At 38.4% G+C, this 9,226-nt stretch overlaps 1 protein-coding gene across 2 annotated transcripts in view; it reads right to left on the bottom strand.

Annotated features, from left to right (window-relative positions):
• The window catches only part of LOC107673954 (testican-2-like), a 39,735-nt gene that overhangs the window by 6,633 nt on the left and 23,876 nt on the right, over nucleotides 1-9,226 (bottom strand). For both annotated transcript variants that reach the window (XM_016467802.1, XM_016467803.1), the window contains 3 exons: nucleotides 7,799-7,913; nucleotides 6,203-6,322; nucleotides 5,273-5,491 (listed from right to left, as the gene is read on the bottom strand). In XM_016467802.1, the coding sequence (XP_016323288.1) occupies nucleotides 5,273-5,491; nucleotides 6,203-6,322; nucleotides 7,799-7,913 (454 nt within the window). The remainder of the gene's footprint in view (nucleotides 1-5,272; nucleotides 5,492-6,202; nucleotides 6,323-7,798; nucleotides 7,914-9,226) is intronic.

Below are 9,226 nucleotides of genomic sequence, written 5' to 3'. Positions count from 1 at the left end.
ATAGCTAAATATGTGGGAGAGCGTTGCTATTGAGTGACTATATTGGATTGCAATAGGTAGCACTTCAAAGTTAATGATGAATCAAGACTAGTTAACACATAATTCATAATTGAAATGGTTTAATAACAGTATTTTGTTATGGTTATACTTGAATTATCAGACTGACAAAAGAGATCAGAGTGGCAAAAAAAACCTACTCTGAAAAGCTGAAAAACCAATTTCCAGCCAACGACCAGTATGGACTGGTCTGAGGAACATCACTAAGTACAAGACACCCCCACAGTCTGTGGAGAATCAACAACTGGCTGACGATCTGAATGTGTTCTACTGCCTGTTTGAAAAGCCCAGTCTACCACCCCACACCCGCTCTGATCTGCACTTCACACATTCACCCACCCCCTCCTTTCTGCCTCTTCCACCATTCAACCTGCGCTTAATGTCTGTGTAGAGGATGTGAACCGGGTCTTCAGAAAGCCGAAGACTAAGAAAGCTTCAGGCCCAGATGGTGTTTCACCTGCCTGTCTAAAGGTCTGCGCTGACCAACTGGCCCCCATCTTTACACAGATCTTCAACAGATCACTGGAGCTGTGTGAAGTTCCCTGCTGCTTCAAATGCTCCACCATCATCCTGGTCCCCAAAAAAAACAAAATCACTGGACTTAATGATAATAGACCTGTCGCTCTCACGTCTGTGGTCATGAAGTCATTTGAGAGACTGGTGTTGGCCTACCTGAAGGACATCACTGGACCCTTGCTGGATCCTCTTCAGTTTGTGTACAGAGCAAACAGGTCTGTGGGTGATGCAGTCAACATGGGACTGCATTACATCATGCAACACCTCGACAGACCTGGGAATTATGCAAGGATCTTATTTGTGGACTTCGGTTCAGCCTTCAATACCATCATGCATGACCTTCTCTCAGCCAAACTGTCCCAGCTCTCCGTGCCCACCCCAATCTGTTAGTGGATCACCAGCTTCCTGACAGACAGGCAGCTGCTAGTGAGGCTGGGCAAACTCACATCCAGGTCCCTCACTATCAGCACTGGTGCACCCCAGGGTTGTGTTCTCTCCCCACTGCTCTTCTCCCTGTACACCAACGACTGCACCGCTAAAGACCCCTCTGCCAAGCTCAAAGTTTGCGGACGACACTACGGTCATCGGCCTAATCAAGGACGGAGACGAGTCTGCTTACAGACAGGAGGTTAAACTGCTGGCTGCCTGGTGCAGTTATAACAACCTGGAGCTCAACACACTCAAAACAGTGGAGTCATACAGTCATAAATCATACAGACCACTTTAATGGTCCTTTTTTAAGCTTGACATCTCTAGTCCCCATTTGCTTCCATTGTATGGAAAAGAGCAGCTTGGACATTATCCTAAACATCTTCTTTTGTATTCCACATAGGGAAGAAAGTCAAACAGGTTTGGGAATGACATGAAGGTTAGTAAATGATGACAGAATGTTTCCTTTAATAAATAAATCAGTGCAGTGCACATACTGGAATATTCGCCAATGCTTCAACACTATCATGTTTCACAGCTGTATGTGAGGGCCGGACAGGTCAAGTCTAAAAAATGCAGCGGGTTTCTGTCTGACTGCCTGTCTGGTTTTAGTCCCAGAGAGTTTGAGGCTGAGCATGCTGTCAACAACCAACACTGATGTTGTTTTTCCCTCTGCAATGGCCATTTCCTATCCACCAGGGGAAATACAAGGGGAAGACAAAGTGTGACAGGCCAAAAGCAACTGTGCCCTACCCAGGAGAGATGAGAGTGCCCAGCTACATATTGTGAGCAGAATCAAATCAAACAAGAACCAGGCTGGTATAGTGTGTGTGTATGTGTGTGTGTTAAGATACTACTAAGATACAGCTCTGTGCCCCTCCAGTGCAATGCACAATGGAGCATATGTCTGTTTGAGTCAAGACACTTGCCATGCTCCATTGTTTAAGTAAACACACACACACACACACACTCAAAGGAATTCCTCAAACAAAAGAACACACTTATGAGTCTCATTAATATGTACAGCATGTTGCCGATAAACACATGCACATGCAAACAGACCTACACTCTCCCCCGCTGACACACACACACACACACACACACACATACAGACTGTCAGTCACCCTAGCAACACACAATGAATAGCAATTCCTCCAGACTTATGCATCTCATCAAAATGAATACTCTAAATCACTCTCACCACATGCCACAAACAGCTAAAGGTCAATTTACATCATCTCCAGCTCTCCCATCTCTCATTTTCCATCCAAAGGGGGTGTTTGTAGAGGAAATTAAAGATTTGGATTACAATAATCCAAACATACGGTCCCCCCTCTCCCATTTAATGTTTGATTATATTTAGAAAACCAATTAAACTTAATCAAGTGCGAACTGAATGAGTTAGTGACACGAGTCTGCAGAACTCTCTGCACACAGATGGATTTTTTTAAAGCCCTGCCTCCACCAACTGGTGTTTTCTTTATCTTTAAAGTGTCCAGTGCGTGCTGATGTAAAATAAATGCGCTCTGCTACCAGTCGAGTCTTTGCATGCAATTTCATCTTCTGGGTTTTGTAATGGAAACCAAATATGCCCCTCAACTCCAATTTAAACATAATTCCAGATTTGAAAGCCCCAACTCACTGAAGCATTGTTCAACACGCTCAAACACGGACTAGTGCTGGCACTGATGTTCGGCCACGTGTCTCCCTTCTGTCACTCTGATATAACCAAGCAGAGTAAACTGTGGATCGTGGCACTGACCAGCAGGGTGCAGGGCACAAATGTACAATGCTGAGGCAACGATCCCGGTTAGAGCCGATTTTAAATCTGAAATGTGTAATGTTTTCAATGTCAAAATATTTGCTTCTTTCCAGTGTTACTTTTTTGAGTTTTTACCTTTGGATGAAAATATTGTCAATTTAGTCAACATTTTTGCCATGTCATAATTTTACTAAAATGCCATCTAATTTTAGTCAGGGTTGACACTATTGATTAGGATTTGAAACTAACATATTTCTAGATTTTCTGTAAATATACTGTATGTATTGCTTTTATAATATTTTGTTTTTTTCCCATATATTTTTATCAACAGTATGTTTTACAGTTTTTTTCAATTGACAGTTTACAGTTTTTTTCATCTCTAGTCACATTTTCAAAACTCTAAACACAATTAGCACAACATCCATCCGATGTGACCATACCATTAACACAATTCATGTTGTTTTCACACAATATGCAGTCAATTACCATGTTTCTAAAATGCTTATATCTTCTTTTCATACAAGCTTACCCAAAACCAAAATCATGGATGCTTTTAGTCTTATTTACAAATGCTTAAACACAGCATGTCAGAAATGAAGACCTAATGTTCCGAACCTTAAATATAGTATAAAGCTTCTACCTCTGCAACAACAGCAGCTCAAAGGTATTGAAAAAATCTCTCTGTATAAAATATTGTAACAACTGATAAGCATTTATAAGTAACAAATCACTGAAATATTTAGAAATAGCTGATTCCAGGCTCAGTTGGAGGAATAGTCTGGTGTTGAAGCTCTTTCCATTACATCAACAACATAGAGTAAAAAAGACCTCTTTGAATTCGTTTTTATTTCTGCCATGGAATATAAAGGGTAAGGGTAATTGTGACTATCTCAGAATTCTGACTTTTTTCTTGCAATTGTGAATTTACAGTATCTCACAATTCTGATAAATTCTGAATTGCAAGTCTGAATTATGAGATATAAAGGTCACAGTTACTGTTTTTAATTTTTATTCTGTGACGGAAACAAGCTTGCATAGTAAGCAAAGGCCATGTATGCTGGAATTTTTGTTGATCACTGGCATCAGCTACCATGGAGGCACCATCCACATCCAACCCCCACCCACTGGAAAGCAGTTTAAACCAAGGTTCCAATTGAATTTCTGCATAGGGGACCCTATTTTTTTTCTATTGTACATTCTATAAAGTAATGACTCATTCAGTTTTAGATAGTATGTTGCCAAGAATGAACACATTCAACACTTACAAATGTAAAATGGGTTTCAGTTGAAGGTAAACTGAAGGCTAAATTACAAAAAAACTATGGATTTTTATATTGTCATTATATGCAGGTTTTTGTAAAGCCATCAACTGTTAGTATTTTGACAGTCACTGTGCTATGATTGACTATATGTTTCTGTTGGATAGAAACTAGTGCTAATGTTTTGACCAAATGACTCGATTTTGAATCGGGTTTGCTGTGTTTTGATAGAGTTAGTATATGTAGAAAACCGTATTCAGCATTTTGAAATGTAGAGTTTGTATTTATTTAACAAAATGCGGTTTTGGCCAGAAAATGTACTATTTGGCTAATTGTGTGATGTAGGTGTGTTGCTGTGTTAAGAGTTAGTACTTTAAGTATTGGCAAACGCTTGTTAGCAATTGAAAAAAAAAACTGTAATTAAAATTGGTTAATTATCATCATGATGCAAATTTTTAAAAGGACATACACTACTGTTCAAGGACACATTAAACTGATCAAAAGTCACAGTAGAGTATTGATAATGCAACATAAATAATGTATCTATTGTCTCTATTAAAATATATTTCAAATAAATGCAGCTCTTTTGTCAGCACAACATTGATAATAATAATAAGAAATGTTTCTTGAGCACCAAATCATCATATAAGAATGATTTCTGAAGGATCATGTGATACTGAAGACTGGAGTAATGGCTGCTGAAAATTCTGCTTTGCCATCATAGAAATACATTTTAAAATATATTCAAATAGAAAACCGTTATTTTACCATATAATAATATTTCACAACATTACTGTTCTTATGTATTTTTACATAAGAGACTTCTTTCAAAAAAATTTAAAAATATTGCAAATCCTAAATATTTCAGTGGTAGAGTGCTGAATATTTGGTAGTAGTGTTGTCACGGTACCAAAATTTCAGTATTCGGTACCGATACCAGTGAAAATCCACGGTTCTCGGTACCAATTTCGGTACCAAAGCAAAACACAAAAACATGCTAATTGAACAACATTTTTATTAATAACGTTAAACAAAAATGAAAGATAGCGCATCAAGAACCGGGTTGACCGGGTACTCGGTACCACCAGTACTTAAAAAAAACCTGGTACCGTAACGTTTTCATTTTTTTTGTACCGACTTGGTACCGAAATACCGGGTCTTTTGACAACACTATTTGGTAGTATATAGAATATTTCTTTATGTTATTATAAAGGCCTGGTTCAATTGTGTAGAGATAATAAAAACTCACTTTCTCTCCAAAAGCAGAGGCACCACTCGGCTGTGGAGACTTTGCCATCGTGGTAGGAGTCACAGGAGTTGAAGAAGGGCCGTATGCACACTTCATACTTGTCCAGATTAATGGCAGACAGCTCAGCTTGATCCAGATACAGGTCACTGTTCGTGTCCAGCTTAGAGAACATCCAGCCAATAGAGTCCTTACAGGTCGCAACAAGAGTTCGGTCCACAACTGTGCACAAACAATCACACGGTACATGTTAACACAAGAGAAATGCTAGCTTATATACTGTAATACTTCTGCATTTTTTAACTTTTTAAACTGGTTTATAAGAGCCATCTCTCCCAGAACCACTGATTGCATCATATTAGCTGTAAAAATTTTATCAATGTCCTTTTAAAAGCAAAATTGCTGTTCAAATGTTGCTGATAAGACAGTCAATTTCTCTGATGGCAACCATGGACAGAAGCTGTTTTTTTAGACCTTTTTTTTTATATATATATATATTAGAAGCAAACAATATAAATGTAACAAACAAAAGAGGCATAGCTAGTTACAGAACTGATGAGGCATTAAATGCCATTAAATGTACATTTTATATTGAAGTAGATGTAAATGGAGTGCTTAAGCATTCAGTTGCATTTCACAATTCAGCAAAACTGCTTTTTGAGTGGATAAAATGCTGCTGGTGCTCTTTGGCCATCAGGATAGGATACAATTCAAACATAATAGCTGTGAATCTGCTGGTCCTTATCAATAGTTTTACACAGCAGTTTTGTTAGTGCCAATTATCATAGGTCCATTTTTTAAATACTAAAAAGAAAACAGCATTTGTGGCATTTCTTGAAATGATACAACCAAAATAAATGAGGTTAGAGTCATTGTAAGCTGCTGTAATTTCTGAATATAAAAGCACTGGCTAAATAGATGTTAGAGCCTCACTTGATGCAGAACTGGCTACAGGATTCCCCGTGCTGTTCTGCTTGCCGTTGCCTTGGAGCAGTTGGAACCAGTCCCGCAGGCGATCTCCCAGATCTGCCAGGTCCTGCCCTGTGCAACTCTCTATGGACAGAAAAGAAGAGAGACAGAGACAGTGAAAGGAGATATGGGAGTGTTGGCAGATGTTGGTATTAAAGAGTGAAGAACCAATCGTCCTGCTTTTGCCCTTCTGAATTTGACAAGAAAAGCCTGCGGAGACTGCAGACACAAATCAGACATAATCTAAGTCAGCAGAAATCCACAAAGCAAGCAGCAGAGAAAGAAAAAGAGCTGCATAGTCTGCTGATAAATCAATAAAGCCTTTGGTAGAGCGAGAGCTGCAGACTGCTCAAGGGATGTGAAAGAGACAAATGGCATCTGAAGCAATCTCAGAATAAGACCATTCATTATTATCATCATCAAAATATGATCCTATAAACTTAAAAGCAGGACCTTCTATTGTGCTTCATTCAATACAGAAGGTGCTTCTTTATAAGAGTATCTTAAAGAGATAGTTCATCTAAAAATGAACATTCTGTCATCACTCAGACCTCAGGCCTTTATGGCTTAATTTCTTTTGTGGAACACAAATTATATATTGAAGAATATTTCAACTGTTCTATTTGTTTTTGTCTAAGTTAATAGTTTACCCCAAATTTACTCATCCTCATGCCATCCAAAATATAGATGACTTTGTTTCTTCATCAGGAACAGATTTGGAGATATATGCTCACCAAATGATCCTCTGCAGTGAATGGGTGCCATCAGAATGAGAGTTCAAACTGCTGATAAAAACATTGCAATAATCCACAAGACTCCAGTCCATCAATTATTGCCTTGTGAACCGAAAATCTGCGTGTTTGTAAGAAACAAATTCATCATAAAGACGTTTTTAACTTCAAACCATTTTTTCCAGATAAAATATGAGCTCTCTATCCATAACACTGCTTTCTCCAATGAAAGTCATCTTGTCTAAATCAAGAGAGAAATATGCACAGATCAAGCACCATTTACAAGCAAAAACAACCCAAACAGCTCTAAACAAATATGTTGGTAGATTTTGATGTGAGAGGCCAACAGGGGATGGACTTTTTCACTGAAGGAAGTGTTATTATGGACTATGGACGCCTTAATAATGGATATGTTTCTTACAAACACGCAGCTTTTCACTTCACAAGACATTAACTGATGGATTGGAGACGCGTGGATTACTTGTGTGGATTATTGTGATGTTTTTATCAGCTGTTTTCATGTTTCAGCACCCATTCAATGCAGAGGATCCACTGGTGAGCAAGTGATGTAATGCTAAATTTCTCCAAATCTGTTATGAAGACAGCAATAGCTGTATGAATAGCAAATTTTAATTTTTGGGTGAACTATTCCTTTAATGGGGTCCAAAGCAACTGAACTTTTTAAAAATAACATGTTGTGTTCCACAAAAAAAGTCATATTGGTCTGGAATGACACAAGGTCGAGTAAATGATTTTTGGTGAAACTATCCCTTTAACAGGCTTTGCTAGACCAAATTGCAGTTTTTGGAAGTGTGTGACAGGTAAATACCTTGTTTGCTGTCCACGTCTGTAGCAGGAGCCACGGTGGCAGTACAGGGGCAGAGACCAGCACATCTTACTTTCAACTCCTTTCCTGTGAGACAAGCCTGCTGCTCCAGTTTGCACTAAATTCAGGTGCAACACACACAACACAACACAGGAAGAATAAGCAGCGCCACCATAACACTTGTCCAGTGTCACATGCTTCAGTTCAGTGGCATGAATTGTAACCCCAGATAAAGCATAATTATTTCTACAGATGAGTGAAAATCGCTGGTTCAAACAAGACATCTCCATTAAAAGAAGCTGATGTCAACCTTCATTTCTTCCCTCACAAGGTCAGAAATAGACATAATAGAGATAATTCATAATTCAACAGAACGGTTCTTTCATCCCCAAGTACTCAGAATCCCTTCAGACAATTCTTCTTTGACGTTTAAGGATGTCAAGGGCCAGACTACAAAGTATACTAGAGACCATTACACATACTGCGCAAGCAGATTGACCCACGAGTCACACAGAAAATAACAGATATGAAAAATATGTTTTTTGAATGGCACAGAATAACAAACATTTAAAATACAAAATATGAGTAACTGTATTTCGTTATAATTCCATTTTAAATAAGGGGTAATCAAACTACAGTTACATCCGAAAAGTATTTTAGATTACCAAATTGATTACTTTGAATTTTAATGTAATTTCTTAATTTAATATTTAAGTAAACTAAACAGTTTGGGGATTTTAACCAATAAGGCAACTGATTCTCCGTTGAAACAAAAAAACTGCATGCAGCAGCCTGTTCATTTAGCAACTCATAGTGAGAGTGCATACATGCTCATCATCACAACACAAACATTCTCCTAGAATTCACACTTTGCATTCAGTTAACAGATCCATATGAATCATGCATGAAATAAAAGTTTATAAAATCAAACGATAGCTTTTGTTTGTTCATTAAAGGTCCCATGACATGCTGCTTTTTGGATGCTTTCTAGCCACTGGGGGACCATAGGCAGGCTAGGGGAACTCATATTAACGTTAAAAAACCTCATAAAGTGAAATTTTCATGCCATGGGACCTTTAAACAAATTTATTGTATAACTTGGAGAACTGTGCCAGTTGTTTTGGCTACTTTTATTATGAATTTGGGTATGTTTTGAAGCTTGGTAACAGTGCTACTGATACTTTCTGCTCCACTCTTACGTCTTGTTTAGACACTGCCTGCCCCTTGTCTTCCAGGCCAGCTCGTACCACCTCTTCTGTCCCTTGGCTATCTGATGTTCTCCGTGAGCCTCGTTCTAAGCTCAGAGCTGCAGAAAGTGTATGGCGCAAATCACAAAATCCTACTGACCTTAATGTATATCGATCACTCCTCTCTTCATTCTCTGCTAATGCCTCCACTGCTAAAAGGACATACTATCACAACAAAATTAAC

This window comes from Sinocyclocheilus anshuiensis, unplaced genomic scaffold (assembly GCF_001515605.1).
Source record: "Sinocyclocheilus anshuiensis isolate Anshui unplaced genomic scaffold, SAMN03320099.WGS_v1.1 scaffold292, whole genome shotgun sequence".
Taxonomy (NCBI): domain Eukaryota; kingdom Metazoa; phylum Chordata; class Actinopteri; order Cypriniformes; family Cyprinidae; genus Sinocyclocheilus; species Sinocyclocheilus anshuiensis.
This window is presented reverse-complemented; position numbering and strand designations above follow the sequence as displayed.